General features: G+C 40.9%; 2 protein-coding genes across 9 annotated transcripts; both read right to left on the minus strand.

Moving 5' to 3' along the window:
- Positions 1-862: 862 nt before the first annotated feature.
- Positions 863-18,756, minus strand: LOC119555639. 8 transcript variants are annotated; one of them, XR_005219906.1, is made up of 9 exons: positions 18,660-18,756; positions 15,804-16,486; positions 8,619-9,566; positions 8,018-8,532; positions 5,482-7,060; positions 5,247-5,412; positions 4,983-5,019; positions 3,619-4,010; positions 2,365-2,503 (listed from the first exon to the last, which is right to left on the minus strand). XR_005219906.1 is itself a non-coding variant. In XM_037867165.1 (8 exons), exons 2-8 carry the CDS (start codon positions 16,243-16,245, stop codon positions 2,408-2,410), a joined length of 3,783 nt encoding a protein of 1,260 aa, XP_037723093.1. In that variant the 5' UTR covers positions 16,246-16,486; positions 18,660-18,756; the 3' UTR covers positions 2,260-2,407. The 8 variants fall into 8 exon arrangements, 6 of the variants coding, with proteins under 6 accessions (XP_037723091.1, XP_037723088.1, XP_037723089.1 ...); XM_037867165.1 differs by lacking the exons at positions 3,619-4,010; positions 4,983-5,019 and adding an exon at positions 4,319-4,355 and having other exon boundaries at positions 2,260-2,503; XR_005219905.1 differs by lacking the exon at positions 4,983-5,019.
- A 696-nt stretch (positions 18,757-19,452) lies between these two features.
- LOC119553898 (protein FAM91A1) lies at positions 19,453-22,799 on the minus strand. Its single transcript, XM_037864567.1, has 2 exons — positions 20,847-22,799; positions 19,453-20,782 (listed from the first exon to the last, which is right to left on the minus strand). Exons 1-2 carry the CDS (start codon positions 22,654-22,656, stop codon positions 19,809-19,811), a joined length of 2,784 nt encoding a protein of 927 aa, XP_037720495.1. The 5' UTR covers positions 22,657-22,799; the 3' UTR covers positions 19,453-19,808.
- Positions 22,800-23,626: the final 827 nt, after the last annotated feature.

Genomic DNA, 23,626 nt, shown 5'->3' on the forward strand with positions numbered 1-23,626 from the left:
GGTCTAAATGGATTTTTTTTGAGTTTTCAAAGTGTATCGCCTACATATTTGGAAAGGAAAATATGTACACATATTTCAAACCAGCCGAAACTGGTTAAAAAAAAAGTTGATGTGAACATCGAATGGGTTTTTATTATTTAAAATTAAACAATATAAATAAAATTCAAACATTTTATACATATACAATTCTTTTCTTTGAGTATCGCTAAAGTTGATTCGACTTCAAAGTCACCAGTCTGTTTGAATTATTTGCTTTGTTTTGGTTTCGCTTTCAGTGGTATACAAAATCTAATTGACGTTTCCTTTTTATCCCCTCATCACAATTTCTAGCAGCAACAACCACCCACCCACCATTCCCGCATACAAATATTGTTTTGTTTTTGTTTCGTAATTAAAATTCAAATATTGTTTATCCAAGAGTCCGCATTTTACAAATTCCACTTTCGTAACTTGTTTACTTTAATGCAAAATATTCATATATCCAAATCGTTTGTTACATATATGTAGGTATTGAAGTGAATTAAGTTGTGATGGAGATTAATTATTTGCCCAATGTAACCTGACTAAAACATTTTTTAGAAATTGGATAGATTGGTCGATTTTGTGTCCCAATCAAAATCGGGATGACAGTCCACGTAGTGACGAAACGCACCGGGAGTGTGCGCGAGGAGATCACTATATATAGCCGCAGAATGAATATCCGTTCATCATAGCTCATAATCTCATTGAAATTTATTGGCGTACGTTGAACCTGAAAAATTATATTAATCCATACAACACTTTTGTTTCTTCAAATTTGTTTATTTTTGTCATCGTTTATTTTGGTTATCTAAAATTATTGGAGAAATAAAATAACAAGAAATAGGACACAATACGAAAAACAATTCTTTCTTTAAATACTTAAAATATACAAATTTTAAAAATGTTTTAGACGGCTGATGCTTAGTTTTTTTTCATTACAATTTAATTATTTTAAAATATATACTTGCATTAAATAATCATGTTTAAAACCGGGCAACTGCTCCTGAATCCTTTCGTTGGACATTTTGAAACTGTTAAAAGTCTTTGTTTATAGTATTTTGTCTATTGCTTAGGCTGACTTGGGCGTTTGAAGTTATTATTTCAAATACCGGCTGCTGTAAAAATACAATAATGGTTTTATTAAATAACTCAAAGCCACTAATATCCAGGGAGCAGTTGCTTTTATGGACACCGACACCATTGCAATATATTTGACATTAATCTGTTTGCTGCAAATGATAAATATTTTAACGATTTAGTTGGTTTAAAAGCGAATACCACATATGCTCAATTTATGTAGTACTAATCTAGACGTCTGTATAAGAAGTACTCAGCTAGTGTGTTGTAGGCGTATATAAAACTAGACCGTATCGTAATTTCTTCGAAAGTTCGCAAATATGTATCTATAAAAACCTACAGACATGAGTTCATACATGAGTAACTACAAATTCGTACCGAAAACAATTTAATTCCTTGGGCTGCTCACAGTAAACGCATTTGGGTAAAGAAAGGGCTGATTTCGAACGCATTCAATTTAAGCTCAGATCGCCAAAAAGTTCAATTCCTCTTGGTCAGTTTTCCTGATCTTTTGGGTCAGCAATTCTTAAAATTATATTGTTTCGTTTAGCACTTGATTGCAGTCATTTCGGCTCGACTCAAAGTCTTTCTTTTTCTAACCTTTCACTCAGCCAACAATACATCTGAGTATTTTTTCATTTATCTTAAAGTCATTTGCACCATAACCGACATTGTTAGTATATCTATTCGAAACACATTCCATTATTTGAACAATTTGTTTTGAATCTTAGCATTTAAAGAAGCCCTAAGCAGATGATTTTTGAATGTTGAGTTTTGTTTAGCTATTATTTGTGTTGTTTCTTGTTCGTTGAACAGGAGTGAACTTCTCTGCGTTACAAATCAGTTTGAACATTTAAAAAACATTTCTGCTATGGCATTTGGACAGATCAGAAGTGAGTAACTTTTTCCTTTTGCATATTCAGTTTATTGGATTATTCGATGATTTTCGGTGTTCAAATTATAAACTTCATTCAAATAAGTTTAATAAGCCGAGGGAAAATCATGTCAGCTAATCTATTAATGATATTTCATCAACTCTGATAAGAGGGTATGCCTATGTATGTCGCATCATCAATCGCTAAGAAATATGTTATACATATATATAGTTATGTATATATCGAATTATTTATCACTGTTGCTGGTTTGCATTTTGTGTTTGCTGGCCTACTGTGCGCCCTGGATCGCAGCCTCGCCGGATTCCGTCTCAAAAACATCGTCGGATTCCTGGCCCACGTAGTCGATCTCCTCGTCGCCATCCACCTCATCGTTCTCGTCGTAGTCATCGGGATACTCCCCGAACTCTGAGGATTCACCAAGCGTCCAGGCGTCGTTTTCCACGGAGTTTCGCGGGCTGTAGCTGTTGGCCCCGCTTGTGATGGTCAAATTGTTGGCTGGGCGCAGCACACTGTATGCAGAAAACATATTTATTAATATTTGATGTAACTTGGAACTAAAAATGTTTCAATATTTCTATATGCACATATCGAAATGCAAACAATTTGGATGGATGTGTTATTTCTCGATCTCAGGTGAGTTTTATTCTAGCGAGTTCTAAGAAAGCTTTTAATTGTTGTCTAGGTGTTAGCTTGGTCTACTGACTGGCTTATGTGTAGTTAGCGGGTTTCGTGGTTAGGTTGGTTAACGGGTGGCATGTTTAATGTGATGTCGGTTAGGCTTTAAACAGGACAAACATTTGTACACTTTACAAAACCGTTTGAGAAATATTAACTAAAAATGTATTATTATATGGTTGGTTAAGTAGGTAGTAGGTTGCAGCAATTTACAAAGTAACGAAGATTTTTCGCCAGAGCAAACGTAGGATTTTGTAATTTTGAAAGATTCGGAAATTGACAATTGTGGATTAACAATGGATTATCTCTGTGGTAGTATGAAAATTGATTTTGAGGACTTTAAAACGGGTAAATAAAAAGACTTTAAAAAGCACAGAAAGTGGTCTCGTCAACATGTTGTCAAATTTAATCAAGAATTTCAAGTCAGGTAAGTAAATACGAAAAGGAAGTATTTAAAATACAGGAATGAAGGGAACTATTTTATAATTTTTGTTAGCTGGTCAGACTAATTAATTACTTTCAATATGAATTTGTCTTCAAACCTACAACATTTTCATAAAACACCACAATCAATGGTTAATCCACATTTCCAATTTCCCTAATGAGCTACTAATGCAGATTATAGTAGTGATTTCGTCAACTGTTTGCGTTTTTGATTATTTTTATTAAATAAACAAAGGCATAATCAGTTTCGGGAATCCCCTCGTATATGGAGTTAGAATTGATGCGGTTAGTTTTCAATCTTCGAGAGCATTTTATTGGTCGAATTCATTGCTCAGCCAAACAAAATCAAATGAAGCCGCACAAGACAAAGTAACTAACGAACTGACGAACAAACAAATTGGTCGAGACAATTGCACAACGGCGAACAACAACGAAATGATTGATATTAATGCATATAATATTCAACGGTAATACTACGACTGTTTCTTAAAGAATTCTGTATTACATGGGCAAATGATAGCGCACAATCGGCTTCGGGTTGGCTGTCACTATTATATATTTGTTTCTAGTTGTCGTTGCTTTGGAAAATCGTATTTTCTGAGGATACTACGCACGATAGATCCGCTCTCAAAATGATCGTTGTTCGATTCGATTTGGGGATTGTATCTGGCACTAGAATCGGATCCTAGTGATACAATCTGCTGCTGCCGCTGCTGCTTGGACCGTGTTAGATCGTGTGGCATGTTTTCGTAGTGGAAAGTATTTGGTTTTTTAATTTGGTTTCGTGGAAAGATAGTCAACTGAATGTTTTGGTGTAGGTAGATGGCTCAGAAATCGGTTACTAGCACACCATCCGTTGGTCATAACTGTCCACGGCGATAGTGGGAGCGCGATGGCCTACCGATTGTTATTGCATTGTTTTCGTGGTGTTGATTGGTAGTGGTGGTGTTGTGTGTCGGGGTGTACAGAAATTAAAAGAGAAGAAATCAATTAGCAAAATCATAAGTACAGAATGCTGGATCATTTACGACTTAGTTCCTACTCATCCGATTATACTGAGCGGTGTTACGTTACAAATTCGAAACTGAACTCGTTTTGGGCCACTACTTAAGTTCAGTTATGAGAAATTATAAGTTTCAACTAGGAGTGAGACATGAGAGATAGTTTGATTACAGCTAATATATTTGTCTATGTCCAGAACGCACCTTTACCTCTAGCCGCGATATTACCCACAACCTTAAGCTAATAAAAGAACCAAAATAAAGGTTACAAATCAAATGCACACAATTAAAAGTATGTTTTAAATAACTATAGAATAGTGTATCGAAAAAAGAGACCTACGCAGTCAAATATCGTTCCTAAAATCTAGACTTAGAGCTACTTAGCAAATAGTTTTTATACCACAATGTACTATATTAGGCCTAAATAACACTAGTTTACAGCGAAGAAGTTCAGCTTTAAAGGCTTTGGGCTGCCTGTACTCGCTGTTGTCACTTTAAAATTGTCCAAAAAATCGTTCTTGAGATATTCGGGATAAACAAGTTTTTTAAATGTTGTATTGTACTTGTACTTTCAGATAGTGCTAGTTGTCAAACGGATGGATAATTGGATTTTGAGATATACGCTGCTTGATACAAAAATGCCTAAAATTCATGGTTTTAGCGAATATGTCAAGAGGAGTTCTTTGAAAATCTTTTTGAGTGACACCGGCGTGTACAGGGAGCTTAAATTAACCTATAAAACGCGGTTTGAACGCTGAGCTCGAAAACAAATTAATTTTTGTAAGCTAGTGTACTGAGTGATTAACACTGCTATATATGATAAAAAGACTATTTAGCTAAGTACAGATTTAATTGCATTAGTGTATACCTTCTAAATGAATTCTTCAATGGAAAAGATTCTCAATCTGTCAAAAAGTTTAAGAGTTTAGAGTTTAAGAAGTCCAGATTTCAATCTAATTAAACATTTAAACATTCTTGCTCCTAGGCAATATGTTGTTTCTTGAAGAAAATATTTTAAACGAATTATAAAAATATCTCTACATTTATAAACACGGGGTTAAACACATTAAAAGTTACCTAAACAGATCTATCTATTAAAAGGGTATAGACAGCTAATGACCATGTAATTTACCTCTCGAAAGGTATTTCATCGATCTCATCGTTGATCTGTCGCTGAGCTTCGCTTTGTGCACGTCGCGCTTCTTCCTTCTTGCGGCGATCTTCGGCGGCGGCTTTCATGGGATCATAGGTGGATCGACGCTTCCACATGGCCATTTCAGCCTCCTTTTGTTTGTTAACTGAAAGAAATGCCAATTTATTGCTACCAAATCTCTTGAAGGTTGAAACAAACAAAAAAGATTTCCCACCTGAAGCATCGCGACGCATTGCCGAAGAGTTTCGTGAACCCGGATTCCCGCCACCCAGCGAGGTTGTACTGGTGTTCATCGCGGAGGCAGCGCTGCGCACACTCCGGTTACTGGCCCTCGTTCCCTCACCGCGACTCAAACCCATGGAGGAGGCACTTGGACTTCGTTTCATTTGATCTGCCGGCTTTAGCGTGCTCTTGGCATCGTTTTTGCGCAGAAAATTGTTCGACTGCGCCGACTTGTACTTGGAGATGTCCAGGTATTTGGGTTGCACGCGCTGTTCCCTCGGATTGGAGTTGACACCAGCACTTGCGGTTTGGAGCAGCTGCTTTTTGGCATTGGCCAAGGAACTGGGCACCTGTTGCGCCAGCCGACTGAGGCTTGTTTCCCTGGGCATGGACTGCCGGGTGTTTCGATTGCCGGATCCGGGAGCTACCCTCGGAGCACTCTTGATTCCACGACGCGGCATTTCAGGGGTATTGGGACAGGCAGCCACACCAGCTCCACTTTGTGCCAGGCTCAGTTTTCCCGCTGGCGCTGAGGTGGGTTTGGCCGGAGCCTGTGATCCGGCCACCCTTTGCTTGCTCCTTTCGATCCGCATCAGTAGAGCCTTGTTCATTCGCGTGTTGCTCAGCGGCACGGAGCCTTGGCTCTCGTGGTTCTCGTCGGCCTCCTCCTCCTCGTTGCTTGAGTAGTAGGCCCCGGTGGTGCCCATTTCATCCTCATCGTTTATATAATACTGCAACTCATTGTCGTAGTCGCTGTAGGCCTGCTCAAAGTTATTGCTGCTGGCGGACTTCTTTAGCTGCTGCTGGTTAACGGTGCTCAGGGCGTGGGCGTGGCGGGCAGCGGGCGGTGTGTAGAGGTTCTGGAAATTCGGACGCGCCTGACGCACAGGATGCTGTCCCTGCTGCTGCTGGAAGCTACTCGATCGACGCAGCGGCGACAATGGGGCAGCAGCTGGCTCAACCTGCTCCAATTCCTGGCCGGGATCGTACTCGAGCGAATTCTTGCGGCGACGCAATTGCTTCAGAAGATACTCGCCGCTGGTGAGCAACTGCAGCTGCGCCTCGTTGATGCTGCTGGTCATGAGAGCCCGGTGAAGCGGAGATCGTCTATAGCCACCGCCTGCTCCTGCGCCCATTCCCGACTCCAGGCTGTGCTGCGGACTACTCTGAGCTGGCGATTTAACAGAGCTCCTGCGGGAAAGCGACTGCTGCAGGTTACTAATAGCCGCAGCTGTATGCTCCAAGTAGGCATCGGTTGGTGGACGCGAGCGACTGGCACTGCGCGCACGTCCCAGCGTGTGCAGCGGCGAGGGAATCTTGCTGGGACTCTTGGGCGGCTTGTAGCCCGGCTCCACCACCTGCCCACCACTGCCTCCGCCGCCATGGCTGCACAACGCCGGATCGCTGGCGTAGTCACAGTCGCCCAGCAGGCGGTACCGCTCCGCCAGACTGCGATTAAGCTTAGCTGCCGCTGCGTACTGGCGCTGCTGCTGGTTGTACAGACTCAGGCTGTCATCCGTCAGGGAATCGCCACCCGTATCCGAGCAGTTGTAGCTCCGGGTCATCAGTTGCTAAAAGTAGAGGATACCATTATAAGGAGATGAATACCTTTCAATTAAAATAATATGTGATGGTCATTGGTATGCACAGCACATCTAATTTCATTTTAAATTTATTTCCTTTTTATGAATAAGTATGAAAATAAAGTTGTACCAATCTTCTCATAAGCCCATAAAAGTGTGCTATATTTCTGCCATTGTTTGGTCATGGGTTTGAGTCTAAGATAGATGTGTGTTTACTTTGTGTAAATTTTTCAGCGAATGTCAAGCTAATGTAAAATGTATTAATTTTGTGTAAAATTGGTAGTGACCAACAAATTAAAATTATAAAATAGGATATTCGTAAAAATTAATTTCTAAAATAAATAAAAGGACTAAAAAGATTTTTTAGCTTCTATAAAAATGAACACCCTAACAAGTGGGTATTGCAGCATTTGTTTTTGCAGTACCCCTATTTAATCAATACCAAATAAACACTAATTTAAGAAAATAATCCCAACACTGGGAAATGTTGGTTCTATCAATCATAGAATCATCTTTGAGAACAATAACATTAATTAATATGAGAATCTCAAATTTGCACTGTGCCTATAAAAATGATCACTAACTGACTGTGATGAATCATCAAATTAGCAATCTAATCTTCACTCGTTAATAGGATGAGGTAAACAACGCTGGAAATCTACACGCAGTTTGATCTTTGCAAATATGGTGAGGCAATTGTTAACCTAAGTATAATCCAAAAATATTAAGAAATTGTATAGTAATAAAATCTAATCAGTTACTGAAAATATATGTTTTAATAAATTGGGTTATAAATCATTATTTTGGATGTGATCCTCAAAGAATCTAATGGTGACTCACTGACACCCAAACAAGCCAGACAAGATTTGGATATTCAAATGGGGTTTTTCCATAAAATCATTTATCAAATACCGTTGGCCAACCGGTTACCATCAGCCAACTCACCTGTGCCTGCGCTTGTGCCTGCTGCTGTTGCTTCCGACGATTGGCGCTCGTGCCACTCACATCCTGCGCCAAGCTCCTGGCTCGGGCATTCCGTGCCCACTCCTGGATCCAGTCCTGCTTGGTTTGCGCCGTCTGCAGGAGGGCGGCCTCCGAGCTCTGTGTGGGCGTGGTGGGCGTCTCCGGCAACTGGTGCTGCTGATTGGTGCTAGTGGTGAACACATTCAGGCGGTACTCGGCCTTCTGGCGATCGGTGGCCGATCCGGACAGGGCCTGCGTGTGCCTCAGTTTAGCCTCATTGCTCACATACTCGGAGCTGTCGATCTGCGAGGTGGACAAGCTGTGCGAGTGGCGGGTGAGCTTGGGATGGGTGTCCAAGGCCCGCTGTTTGGCCAGCACTCCACTGGTGGTCACACTGGTGAAGCAGCCCATGTCCGCTGCCGGCGATGGAGGAGTGGGTGGCGACAGGGGAACCTGCTGACGCAGCACGCGACTCTTTAGTTGATCCAGATAGGCACCTGCAGAAAAGTAAGCCATACATGTTTACATTATATGTTATTTATAAAGTAGGTCTTAGCCAAGACTCATCAATAAGTTTCCCCACCTGTGGAGCTCCTCTGGGCTAGCAGTTGCTGTGGTAGCTGCTCCTGCAGGGGCGTCTCATGGTAGTAGTTCACCTCCAGCACATTGCTGCCCCTGTTCGACTTCACTGGCAACTGTTTGGGTCGCTGCTTGGCACCCGCCCCCTTTCCGTTCCTATCGATGTTCATGAGATCCTTCTGCTCCTCCGTATAGTTATCCCCGTCGAGGGTGTAGGTGCCTGCCTCACTGACTGCATCGTTCTCGGCCAGTGGTTTGCAGTCCGCTAAAGGCGGCTGTGGACACATCATCTCCACCTGGCGCAGTGCCAGCTGCATGGCGGTGGAGCGGGGTGTGAACTGATTGGCCGTGCGATTGGCCACCAGATTAGAGGTTCCCTTGGTCGCTGCCGGCGGAGGTGGTAGCTTAGATCGACTGGTGGGTCTGGGCGCAGGTGCGGAACTTGGTTCGGGCGCATTGGCGGAGCTTCGCGGCGACCAACTGTGCCGCTTCGAGGCGTCCCTCACCCGCGAGGCACTGCGTTCCCGCACCCGCATCTTCACCTGCACCGGAGGCGCCTGCTCGCTACTGGGCGTGGCCGCTGTGAGGGAGGACACATCGTCCGCCATGCTGCTGCCCGCATCCAAGCTGCTCCTCTGCGACTGCCGTCCGCTGGTCGAGGTGGCCGTCGTGGTATCCTTGTCCGTCTCCAGCTTGGACATGGAAGCACCGCGCTTGTGGCGACTCTGGATGCGCTCCATCATGTTCTTGTAGCGCGCCGCCTGAGCCGCCGAATCGTTCTCCGAGGCATCGAAATGATCAATGGTGAAGGCCAGCGATGCTTTCGTGGTGGCATTCGACTCGCTCGAGTTCTCCTCCTCATCGGCGGCGGGTTTGTGGTTGGAGTGGCTTCTGCTGTTGCTGTTGCCGGGCGGAGTGCCATGTTGCTGGTTCGCTCTGCTCTGTGCCGCTGCAATGGAACAGAAAATAAGCAAACAGACACAATTAAATTAGCATTTATTTACAGTTATTATTACCTATTATTACTTTTATTATTAGCGTTTAAGCGGTGAAAACGAAACTAAGCTGTTGGCGTAAATTAATCTGAACTCAACTGATCGCAACTGAAGTGGCAAGCGGACAAGAAAAGATATGAAAGAGGTGCAACAAAATGTAGGAATGCAGGAGCGGTTCTCAGTAAGTGTGGTAAAATAAAAGCTAGCTTTTATAAAACCAATTAAGTCGTTTACGAAGCCAACATACTAACACATACAATTCTGTTTACTATAAAAAACTATAAATATATAATAAAACTTTGACATAAGAATTTGTTTAGTTTATTCATTAATTACCATAGATAATTACGAAATAATTCAATTTTGGATACATATAATGATGCTACCCAATTATGGATCAATCCAATTTATTTAAGAAAGAACTTAAATTAAAATTCCACAATGTTAGACAACCCAGAAACATCTGTGATCTTAAAGTTTCAAATTCAAGGCAGAAAGGGAAATGCTCTTTAAAAAAGTAAATTAGTTACTTATTAACTTAACATTCTTCGAAATATAAAATATTCAGGAAATATAAAATATTCTGGAAAGTTAAAAATTTTTAAAATATATTTGTTTTTAGTTCAATTATAACTACTTTAGATTATATCAGAATATCCAAACCTCTGAAAAATATGAGTGTTAACTCGTTAGTCAAATATGGATCGATCCAACTAATTAAAACAAACAACCGGCTAATTTAAGAAACATCTTAAACTCTTTTGTGTCTTTCATATTTAAATCCCAAGAGTTTTAGGCAGCCGAATGGCATCTGTGATCTGGTTGTTCCAGCCACAAGACAAATAAGGAAACACGTAATCAAGCTGTATCCCGGATGACAACACCGAGATATAGCTTCCACCAAGTTCGACCTATTCAAGGGCCCAGAAACGCCCACCTGCAGCCCGGGGAGATCCCTCACTGCTTCCGCAAACAATTTCTATACGTTTCCGCGACCGAAGCAGGGAGAAAAGAAAATCAAACAATTTGCTTTCAGCTCTGCCACGCGAAGTGGCACAAGCACCAGCACAAGCGCATACGGTAGAGAGGTGGGAAACCATCTAGGGGGCCGCCTCTCAGAATCGTGATCTATGGATGGGTAGCTTCTACACGTACTCTCTATAAGGCGGTCGACTGCCCGGCAAGTGAAGGTTAGAGTTCGGTGATTTCGGTCAATTGCAGGTTTTTTCTCTGCCAGTGGATGGGGGTGTTCCACGGGGCAGACCCACATTGCTTTTACGCTCTGCCAAACTTTGTTGGCCATGGAACTTCCGTTTCGTTAGCCACGAAAATATATTTCAAACACCATATCCAGCCTTTTTTAAACAAGTTTTTGGTCACGAACCAAAATATATTATTTGGCTAACCATTATGCAGATGTGCAATTAAGTAAGGAGTCAAGGTGATAATGTTTTATTATTAGCTTAGGTGTGAAATTAAATAGATGGAGGTACATATCTTTCTTCTATATGTATTCAAGCTTGCAGATAAACTTTTATAAGTATTGTTTTGCATCTTGTTCATCGCTGCAGAAAATTGCAGTACTTAAGTTAAAGATATATTCATTGCTATCAGACAAGTTTTCACATTAAAGCTTAAAGATCATTTTGATTGGCACAAATTAACTTGCTATCGTAATTGTACCCCAAGCAAGATTCTCAGATATCAACCTCAGATGTAGCTGCTTCATCGGAATCATTAAGGGAAATATGGCGCACATTTTCTTTGTTCTCAATTCTTCTTAATTCCGGTATTTATGATTATTTATTTGACACAGTCAAGCTATTAGAAAATATTGTTTATCAATTTGAGTGCTAAAACTTTTTTTAAAAAACTTTCTTTGTATGCGTTATATTAATTTCGTTTAGCTAAAGACTGTTATAATATATGTTTCAATAAATGTTTAAGAAAATGTAGTAACAAATATGAAAAGTCGAGCTATGAATGATGGACTATAATAGCCTTTATTTGTCATTAAGTCATAAAGTCATTTGATCCACTGTTAATATTTAATAGAGCATAGCAGATTGCAAACCTCATATTGTGGACTAACGCATTTTCAAATTCCGAAGACTTCCAGATCCTAACAGTAAGCTAAGAAATTGTTTAGTTTGCTAGAAAAATATAAGAAAACAGGCCTAAAAGAGTGATAAAATGGTAAGGAAGTTACAGATTGGCTTGAAACTAGAACGACATTACTCGCTTGTTGGATCACAAAATTTGCAATCTAATTTGGCAGGAAATACAGTCCCCTCCATAGAGCGGAGCAATCGCCGATAGACAATAGACCGCAGTAGGTAACGACTAACGGTAATTACGCTGCCCACTGTGCATGGCCATAAAATGTCTTCTATCGAGTTATCGCTGGGCACCGTGCCCCTGCCTTTTTCCACCATCAAGTTTTCTATGGGCCAACAATTGAAAACTGTTGGCACAACACACAAATGTCGGGTATTATTGCCATTATTATTACTATTGGCCATTGCCGTAGACCGTATGTCGAGTAGTAGTGCTAGAGCTCGTTTAAAAGTCTTTTGTTTGGTTTTATTTGGTGGCCGTTGTGCAGTCGCTTTTACTTTTCGCAATAAATAAAACAAAATATATATTACTTTTGCCTTTTTTTTTGTCGGTCAGCTAGCTTCTATTGTAGTTGTTTTGGGAAAGTCGAGCAGAGGAAATTGTGACCGCCTGCTGATTTTGGATCATTTGCTTTTCACTCGCCGCAGTTCCGAGGGGTAGCCAAATTTCGGTTAGCAAATGTGCAGTCCAAGATAATCGTAATCGAGCGAATGCAAAACGGAAATCGATAACCAAATCTCTCACGCTACCAATTGGTTTCGCTAATTGCATTTTGGGCTTACGTCATCGCCGATCAATCAGACATACTACATACATATTTATGTATTTCGGTGTGGGGTCTTTGGTTCCACTTCGAATTTGTTGCCTTTCGAGGGGGTTAAGTTCTCACATTTAAATAAATGCTATTAACAATTTATTTATATTTTTTTCTGCTCGGCGACACCAGAGAAAGCTATCGGTGATCATCATCATTTGTCATCTGCGAATGAGGTCATCGACTGGCGGCTATTTGTTGCGCCTTGTTATCGGCGATTGTTTGGCTTTTACGGGGCATTTTAATAATATATACTTGAGATATTGTGGTGCTCGAGTTGAAGAAGAAAATTGTTGGGAAGTAGTTCAACAAAATTTCATGCTTCTTATGTTTTCCTATGGAACAATCATAAGTATCTAAAGTCCATTAGATCACGACCATACATATGGACGGACGTGCAGAAAAATGTTTATCAAAGTGAGTTGGAACCATTTTTAAACATTTATAAAACATAGATAATATGAACATGCCCCAATTTTCTTTTTCTGACACATCAGGCTAATTATACTTTAAGACAAAAATACATTTTTAAAATATTTTAAAAACGTTTCTTGACAATATATTCAAAAACCTACAATTTAATAACACAACTAATTAAGCATGCCCAAATTGTTATCAATTTGGGAACAAGGCCAGAACCAAGAGATTTGTTCTGAATCTGTTTGATTCTTGGGTGTTTGCCAAGAATTAATGCCTCAAATTTATATTGGATTGGAATGTGCAAAAAGAGACGTAATGAAAATACACACGTAATAGGAAAATGGATTCAACAAGCAAAGTAGCACGTGACCAGAGTTGAAATATTTTGAATTGCGTTATGTTCATTAATAGATATTTTGAATTTTAAGATGCATATAAACTATAATTCAATCAAAATTAGAAACCAATGTGAAAGCAACAAAACCAAAACGAACTACAATTTGAAATAGGTCACTTTCAAAAACCTTCGTTATCCCAATACCCAAACTCAGTTAAGAAATGACATAATACCCTGTTTGCGGAGTGGTTTCACACTTCGACTCTCATTGTCAACGGTACTTGAATAAAAACCTAAATTCCCAGGTACCAATTCCCCTCTACTACCATTTGTTCAAGTGCGCAGATTTGTTTTTCAAAAATCTCCCATTTCGCAATGTTTATCAGCTTTGGTTTCTTTTCGAAACGCTTGCCAAATCTTACACAATTATGACAATCACCGTCATTATCTCACACATTTTCATTCCTTGCACGCAACAAAATAAAAAATTCAAAAAGTGAAACAGATTTGCGACTGAGTATCTGGATGTGGAAGTGGATGACTCAGCCAACAGCTGCGGGCGTTGATCGATCGGAGGTTACTGCGATACAGGCTACTTTTTCTGAATGCCAGGCTGGCCAATATTACCCAGAATCATTTAATTGAAAACAAAGGAATGCAAGCACTCATGTGCGCAGATCGCTTAATGAAAACGTAAACAGAACTCAGACATTCAAACTGTTGTATATTCGTTAAAATATGTTTTTGGGTAGTGTATTTTTATACGAACTACGAAAGTTGTTTACCTTAAAAGCTTGAAACGCTGACTTGTCTGGAAATTTGCATTCAAAGCAATAATAATCATAACACCTTTAGTCTTTTTGAAGAACGGTCGTGAAATATTTACCACAAGTTCTTTCCCTGTTCAATTTAAATTTTGGGTAAATGCCAAATCCTAATTCACAAATTGCATTCATTACACGTGTAACATATGTCTGATTGCAACACTTGAGAACAAACATAACAAAGAATAAGAATAACATATATATCAATCAATGTTTCGGGTTTGTAAACATCCAACTGAAGATAAATGTATACATAGGTTAAATCAATCCATGTATTCTCAAATTATCTTTTTAATTGCTTCTATATTTAGGTGTTGTTAAAACCTCGTAGTTAAAGTTTCATTATGCAACTCAACGAAGGCAATGTAAAAACTGAACAGGTTTCAAATAAACACATTTTATTCAATTTAAAAAGTGATTATACCTAGTCAGGGTTCACAAATAGTACTTAATAGGATCGTAAATGAATAGCTTTAATAACAAATATTTTAAAGATAACAAAAAAAATATATTTGAAATCAGTATTTCCGGAATTTCCAAAAGACAACTTGACAAGTTTGGAGTCTAGGGCCATAAAAAAAAGACAACACAAGCTGATGTCACTGGCTGCTTTCGCGGGCTATTGATCCCGTTCCACTTTCCCGAAACCAGAATGGAGAACTTGCTTTTCAACCCAACTCGGCCCACTGTGCCAATCTGAACAGCAACATAACCGAGGTGTGTTTGAGGGAGTGTGTTTCGGTGTGTTTGTGAGTCTCAGGCATGACTATTGCAATAAATATTTGCGCTTAGTCGTGGCCAGAGACTCGCACAAAATAACTTCATTAAAAATTCAAATTAACGGAGAAAAAGGCAAGAAGCGAAGACAAGCCGCAACCTGGAACAACAAAGCCGGAGCAACAACACCATGGTTAAATTAGCCATCAATTGTCGCCGGGTTTGCGGTTGCTGCTGTATCGTTTACATATACAGTCGATATTCTGTAACATAAGCTTTAGACATTTCAAATTAAGTACTATTTTTTACAAATACAAAACAGCCTTTTTAAAAAAAAATTAGAGTTTTAACGTTAAACTCTTTGAATTCTTAAGATTTACTAAAGTTTAACAGTCATTAAACAAAAAAAAAAATTAATCTCATTAGTTTTTGGGATGAAAAAATGTTAAATAATGCTTTCCTCATAAATATTCATGGGCTAAGAAAAATGATTTCCATAGTATGCTAAACAAAATCTTACATATGTTTCTGAACTAAGCAACAAACTAATTTTTTACGTTCTAATACAATTAAATTATATGTGTTCAATTACATTCATGATTTTTTTTGTTCAATCGCTGTAAGTGAAAGCCAATAAATTGAAAATTACCTAGTCATAAATACAAAATGCAGGTTTGCTTAGGGAACTCCAGATGAATTAACTTTGTCATTATTAACTCATGTTGGATTTTTGAAAAAACCCGAAAGGTATGTGCAATGAATTTACAAGTTGTATATTACTGTTTTTTAAGTGATCTGTACAATTATATACTTTTTTATTTTAGTTTATAGTTCTGTAGCATAAGTTTTAAGGAATAGGACCATATAGAGTATTTCAGTAAAGCATTTTCTGATTTCTAACCACAAGTTCAGCCCATTAAAGTTGTACTTAAGAGCCTAAACTGTACTTTTCCATATGTCTCACCTTTCTCGGCCGGCGATGGTGGCGGCTTGCCAAGGCAGAACTTGCCGCAGGACTCGTCGATGGCAGCACCGAGGCCCACGAAGCCGGGATTCATGGGGTTCCTGAGCTGCACGTGGCGGGGCGAGGGGATGGGCGAGTTGGCCGACATCGTACCATCCGGACTGTCCATGATTTCGGCGATTTTCTTGATGTTCTCCGGCGTTGTGTCGGCCTTTTCGCGACCATCGCTGCTGTTGCCATCTTCGTCGCCATACTGTGTGCGGCTGATGGACAAATTGTCGCGGCCCTTGACTTTGGATGAATCAGCAGCTGCAGGGGCCGCCACGCCCCCCACAGCTGATTGGGGGGCGTTGACGGCTGCTGTTGTTGCTGCCGCTTCCACTGCGCCAGCTGATGTCGCCGCTGCTGCCGAAGTCGTGGTGTCGTTTGCGTATGATGTCATTTTAAGCCTTGGCTGGTTATAAATTTTGCAACAAATCGGAATTTATTGTTGGTTCAGAAGGTACGCCTATATTCGCAGCTTTTCTTTGCCTACTTAGCTAATTAATTAGCTAGGCATTTCCACGATTTTCCGGCCTTCGTTGCGTGCTGTCTACTGGCTTGCCACTACTATGCTTTCCACATCCTGCTGCGTTCTAATGTCGTTTTGTGCGTGAAGTGAATTCCAGTGGGTTGCTTTTTACCTGACAATCGGAGTTGTGAAAAGGGCATTAGCTGCGGTCGAAGTAATAGTGGTCAAGTTGCTGATAAGATTGCTATTAAAAAAAATATAATTCCTATACTGAAAACATATATTTTATAACTTCTTTACAATTAGAATTTGGTAGATTGCCAAATAATCGAATAGTTATTAACTTGACAACTCTTCAAAGGTTTAATTTTTCTGGTTTTCTATAGGTTTGTTTTGATTGCTTTTTATGGATTTTTACAACACAATACACTATTAATTTGACCGCAGCTGTAATTTAAAGAACTGAAAACCCCTTTTGGTTTTTCTGTTTAAGGATGCGTGATCACGCCCCAACCGAAAACGGAAACACTGAGACACGTTGAATAGGTAAATGACCAAAGAATTTCCAATTGTTCGACGTGAGTTTTCCGATTGGACACTTGGAAAACCGTTCGGGCATTTCCACATGCGTAAAAATAGCCGAAAGCAGAAAGGCAGATTCTTGGCTGCCTTTTCAAGGTTGCTTTTGTTGTGCTCGAGAACCTAATCGGATATTTTATTTTTACATTGAACACTTTTGGAGGCACACGCACAGACACACGCACACAAAGGCGCAGACTTTTGCGGCCAGCACATACACACTTTCAAGGGCAGGGTCGGTCCAATTGGACTTCTCGCTGGCATTTCCCTTTCGATTTTCACTTGTTCAGCGGCTTTATTTTCCGTTGTTCCTTCTGCATTTGATAATGAACTTTTCTTAATCTTTGTCTCGATTTTCCGACCCGCGACACGCGCTCGTTTTTTCAGACCAACGGTTACTCACGGGCAATTCAGTCAGAATGAGCGTCGCAGGTGTGCGTGAGCTGTTGGCCTGGCCAAAAGTGACGCCAGAGAGGGAGAGAGAGGCAGCGAGCACGCGACAACAATACAATGGAGAGCGCACGGCAGTGTTGCTATTGGTAGCCAAAGTGGCTACAGCTTAATGTAGCCATAAAATAGCTATATTTTCATTAGGAGGTTGACAAACATTTGCAAGTCAAATTAATTTTTTATACAAGTTTTTAGCAATAAAATAGTAGTTTGATCAATTTCATTTTCAAAGCTTGGAAAAAAAAATGCCTAAGCTTTTATAATTTGCCTTGCATTTGTATAGCAATTTGTAAATTGCTAGCCAAGCTTGTTTACTTTGATACATTTTAAGTTTAGTGCTTTAAAATTTTCAAAAATTGTTCAATATTTATAAACTGACTTGGGATTTCTAAGACGGAAAAATAGCCAGCCTTGGCTTGAAAAAAGCTTGGCTGGCAGCACGACAACAAAGTGTTTGCTTTCGGAGAGAGAAAGAAGGAGAGTAAGCAAACAGCTGGGAGTTGTCGACCATTTCAGGGTTGTCGCGTTGCCTCTGAATAGTGAACTTTTCTTTTTAAAAAGCATAATAATTCAATGCCAACACAAAAAAAAATACAGATGGCTATCTTGGTTAAACTAAGCACCCGAATTTGTACTAAACAAGGTTGTTGGTGGAAAATCTTCGAACCAAAGACAAAACTACAGAAAGCTGGCAGCCCTCTCTCTATTTATCTCTCTCTTTACTCTTTTTGGCTCTCCGCATTGATTGTTTTGGCCTGGCCAGGAGCTAATTAACCCGTTGAATAACACAGAACAGACCAGAAAACAAACACAAATCAGATAATTCGACGAATGAATCGCTTTCTGCAGATTCACGCTTCACTGGGCACAAATATCCGCAGGCAGTGCACTCGACAGGTGGCCTTCAAATGGCGACGCCAAACGCTATTTTTAAAACGAACACTTGCGATCACTCTCGATTTTCGCGCGAACAGGTGAACTAACTTCAGTTCCCGTTGAAATGGGTGATTTTATTTCACCGAATGAAGGATTTATAAGACTGGGCAATTGTCAAGTGGCCGAAACAAAAACAATTGCCGCGCAAATGATAACAAGAGAGAGAGAACATTTTCCTCCCTCTCTCTTCGTGTATTGTATTGGCATTTACTGCCCCACCAAATTTTTTTTTCTCGCCCCCTTCCAATTGGTGCACTTGTTTCGCGTTCGCTTTTCACAGCTTATTTTTCACTTTTCACCATTTCAACTGCACTATTTTTGGCTCGATGAGCTGTACTTTATATTCACACAATCATTTGGTTTTATGGTGGATTATTTACTTGCTGGGCGAAGCAAAAAAAACAGCGCCTGGAATTGCAAACTTTTTCGTTTGTTGTGCCGTTGTTGTTGTTTGAGAACTCCGGATTTTCAGTATTTATATACTGAAAGATGAAATAATTGAATACTATATGCATCGATAAACGGTATGTTATCGGGGCTTAGGCAATTTTCGCTGGGATTTTCAGTATTTATATACTAATTTAATACTTCGTTCTATTTCGTTTAATTTAATATTTAATTTAATTAAACTATTATATATATCTATAAAACCCAGCAATATATGTTTTCTAAACTATATTTTTTGTCTAATTTAAAAAGCAGTAAGAAAAATCGAGTGCGTTTTTAATAGTTTCCCAATTTTCTTACTTTTTTTCAATCAGACTCAGCATAAAAAGCAATTTCACCATGGACATAAGGCTGCAGAAAAGTAACGTAATTTTAATTTTAAATAATTATAATAAAAGTTGGGGATTCAAAGGTTTTAAATGTTACAATAAATTAGATAAATACGAATATACAGAAATGATATCAAAAAATTCATAAACTATACAAAAATAGTATATATATAAAAATTAGAATAAAACATTATTTTTCGATCAAATAAAAAAAAAAAATTTTGGAAATGGGCGCGTTCGGAAAATAAATCCACCAAAGTTATCTTTCAATAAGGTCTGAAGTTATCAATAGATTACATACAGAAATCATGTTGATAACCAATTGCAGGAATAGTTTACTTTTTGTCCTCCAGCAAAAATGAATAAGTTTTCAAACGAATAAACAGGCATTTTCCAGTACTGTAGTTATAAGTTTTAAAATTGCATTTATTCAGAAATACAATAATAGTTGTATAGGTATGTTAGCTATGCATGTGTATATGGTTGGAGGGCACAAAGCCAATCTTTATCTTTCTGTCTCCCCAAGGAGCTTACAAAACTAATAAAAAACGAACAAACGCAAACTTTCAGACTGCGATGCTGACTTGGCTGATGGTTAGCATACGTGAATGCGGTAGCGGTTATATATACGTATATATAAATATAGATCTGTTTGCTTATAAATCGGTCCGCCAACTGTTTACAAACTGATAAGTAACTGGGAAAGTAAAGAAAATACGGAATACTCGGGGAATGCATCGATGCGTGGGCTCTTTAGCGCCCGTTCCAATGGCCCACGTGCCCGTTTTCAAAGGCCAGGTTGATCCTAGGGTGAGGAAGTGGCCTGGTTGCCTGCACTGACTGCTTTGCAGGATCATCTTCGAAGTACAGGCACTGCCGCACAAAATCTAGGAAAAGAACCTGCGCCTGGCTGGCGGCTGCGGGCAATGCCTCCAGATTGGCGTCGCTGCAGAGACCTTGGACCAGCTGCTCACAAATCCTTGTATTGGTGTCCACATCGAACAGTGGTACGCCAAAACTAACGTCCAGCAGGGTCCACTCTTCAGTGGCGTCCTCCTCTTCCTCCACCGTTGGAGAAACCTCCTCCAGTGCCATCGGTATCTCCACCGAACTCTGCGACACCAGATCCGATCGACTGCTGCACTTGGCCAGTTCGCTGGCCAGCACTTGGCTGCAATCTGGAGAGGTAAACTCATTCGCAGGACCATGTTCCGGCGTGGTCGCAAAGTGGTTCTCATCGGGGCTCTTGAGCTGAAAGCTTGTCACCTCGTTACTTGGCACATGGTTCGTTTTGCTGGGCGCTGCGATTGATGAGCGTTTCTGGCGCTGAGCCGGCTTCAAACGCACCTGCAGCTCGTAATCTTCGCAGCCGAGATCCGGCACTCCAGTGTTCAGGAATGTAATATAGCCGCACTGCTGGCGCAGGTTCAAAAGGTTGGCCAGTTTGCGCACGGCTCGATGGGCGGCCCACTTGACTTGGCGTGTGTCCGCCGGCTGGAACGGAAAGGACTCATAGTGAAGCACGCCGGCTGTGCGGATTCCATAGCCCTGGAGCAGCACACAACCATTCTTGAGCTGATCGTTCAGGTTGCGGAAATTCTCAGAGTTCAGCACGTACGAGTCGGAGTGCAGGATGTTTACCAGCAGTTTGCCGTATCCCAGGAATAAACGTGGCAAGGTTTTTAGAACAGTTCCCCGGCAGAGCAGCAAACTGGGCGGTCCATAGCCTTAGTATAGAAATATTTCAGTAAAATAACTTGTGTAATAAAAAGTAACTTAATTAACCCATACCTGTGATATGATTGTAGAATAGCTTGCTCCACATGGGCGCCACATCGGAGCTACGTAGGAATTGGCCAAAGTAGGGAATGCTAAATGTGTTACTTAGTGCCGCCGTCAACGGCGAGGCGGCAATGATAAACTTGTACTTCTTCTCCAGAACGCGATCTCTTGTCTGCCTGTCCAAGCCCTCCAGACACTCAAGTCGCAGCAGATCCAGACCACCCGGCAGCAAATGACGAAGTGAGCAAATGGTGGAACGTAGAATTACGGCATGTGCAAAATAGCGCGAGACATCGCCCTCGCCCTCAGCATCCAGGAGCGAAACTTGCTCCAGTTCAGCCAAAAAGCTATCCAAGCTCTCCTCGCATAACTTGCCCACTTCGAACATGGTCACCGCATGGTTTTTTAAGCCCGGAGAAAGGTTGCCCATCATCAGGAAGGCGGTGAGCGTTGAGTCGAACAGGAAGCCCACCCTCTTACCGCTTTTTGGCAGAGCAGCTGCCGAGATCGCAGCCGCAGGAGCAGGCTTCTTTGTGGTAGTCAAATCCTCTGTTTCCAGCTCGGAGCTCAGCTCCTGTTCATCGCTGTTGTTCATCCTTTCCGGGGGTGTGGTATTCAGATTGGCAAAGCTAAAGTCACTGGTGTTGCCATCCGAGGATAGATAGCCTATCGAACTGCTGTCCTTATCCTTGTCCTTGGGCGTCTTTGGAGACTTGGGGCTCTGGTCAAATTCGAAGCTGTTACTAGCATGTAGGTTGTAATTCAGCGGCGTGATCTGTGGCGTTTCGGGCATCTGCTCCTGGTTGTATCCCTCCCAGCTGCTATGATTTGGTTGATTCAGATAGTCTTGCTTGCGGTGGGCAAAACCCAGGCGGCAGATGAAGGAAATGGCCTGCTTAACGCTGTCCAGTTCCAGTTGCAGCATATGCGCTAGCTCGGCAATGGTCATGTGTTCATCCGCACTGACAAAAATCTTGTACAGCAGGTTCTCGAAGTAATCCCCACTCACGCGGTTCATCACAAAGTTGCGCAACGGTGGAATAGATATCCTATCCTCCCCGCTGATGGGCACATCCAAATAGATTAGACCCTTCCTGTACAGGCTGTGCACCACCTCGTGGTCGCATTTGCCAGCCGGTTGGGCTCCAAAATCGATGAGGTCATCCAACAGGCCCCTCTCGGCGGGCGTTAGATACCGGATGTCCGCTTCCAGGACGTAGCCAATGTCCAATCGCCACCAGGGCTCGATGTGTATGCGTACGGGAAAGCGTGGGAGGAAGTCCAGCGGATTGGGCCGCGAACCGAAGATCAAAGAGCGTGGCGTGTGGGTTTTCAGATCGCTGATCAGGGCCAGGTACTCGTTGCGGCCAATGCCCAGAACACGCAGGCAATCGGCTGCCGTAAAGTTGGGCAATGTGTCATAGCTTTTGTCGCTCCGAAGAAGCTGACCCAATACATCCAGATAATAATTAAAGGGCGTGACCCTCAAGCCCTTGGTGACGATATCGGCCAGGTGATAGGGAAATGCACCCAAGCCATTGATGCTTTTCTGGACCAACAGCTCGTAGTATCGTTGCTCCCGGCGGAACACCTTGGCGGCCAGGTTGCCCCGAAATCTTAGCTGGTTCTTCAAACTGTAGTTAAAGACAAACTTCTCGTAATCGCGCTGATTGTTGTGCAGAACGGATCGCAGGTGCACGGGCAGTAATTCCCAGGTGACATTCCCACGCACGCATTGCTGCAGTTGGTTTTGGCAATTGTTCCCGGACGCCGTGGATGCACTGCCTCCGCCGCTGGCCAAATCCTCTTGCTCCGTCATCACGGTACTCGGATTAGGTCCTCCTGCTGGGCGGATTAACTCATTTCAAGGCCTCCGGCTGCGGAATCCAGTATTTTTCTCCTGCGTGTTATTTTTCTTTTTTTCTTGTTATCGGATAACGATAGGTCCGATAGCAGAAGGTTATTTGTTTTTTAAGTTGACAGCTGATAAAAACCGCGGGTGTTCTGCAGTACTGGTCGCCGTAAAACTATCGATATTGGGTATCAAGTAAGGAGAACTCGATACTGGTGGAAAAACATCGATGTATAAAATAAAATAAATAAAAAAATTTAGCAAAAAACTATTTAAGTTGTAAGTATGTAAGTTGTTTGTTTATTAACCGTTTAACGCAAGTCAGGAATAAAAATATCAAATTGAAATATTTTATGATTTTTATTGTATCATGTAAACATTATTTAAAAACTATTGATTGATTTTCGAAGTATTTCACACGTTTTGGAACCCTTGGGGACTTATAGTTGGGAGCCATCATGGCTATGTCTTTAATTCATAACTCGTTCAATATTCCTCTTAATACTCTATGTTTTCCACCAATATTTGTTATACCCTTAACTCGTAGAATTTAAGTTTACTAAATTCGACGGAAAGTATGTAACAGGTATAGAAGGATGCGTTTCGACCCTATAAAGTATTATTAGGAACACTAGCCAAGTCGATCTAGCCATGTCTAGCGCCTACATTGTTTAATGTTTTGTAAAAATGTAAATATAAGCTTGTTCTTATTATTAATACCCATTACATTCCTACATCTACAATTATTGAAATCGGACCAACCATTTAAAACATATAACATAATAAACTTAGCTGAGTAACGGGCATTTTATAGTTATGGCATCGACTATAGCGTTCTCTCTTGTTTTTATTAATATCTTGAAAACGAGAGCTTTAATTTAAACCTTTGTATGTCAAAATCAAAGGTATTGGAGTATGTTTTTTTCTCTATTAATTC

This window comes from Drosophila subpulchrella, chromosome 3L, assembly GCF_014743375.2.
Source record: "Drosophila subpulchrella strain 33 F10 #4 breed RU33 chromosome 3L, RU_Dsub_v1.1 Primary Assembly, whole genome shotgun sequence".
Classification (NCBI taxonomy): domain Eukaryota; kingdom Metazoa; phylum Arthropoda; class Insecta; order Diptera; family Drosophilidae; genus Drosophila; species Drosophila subpulchrella.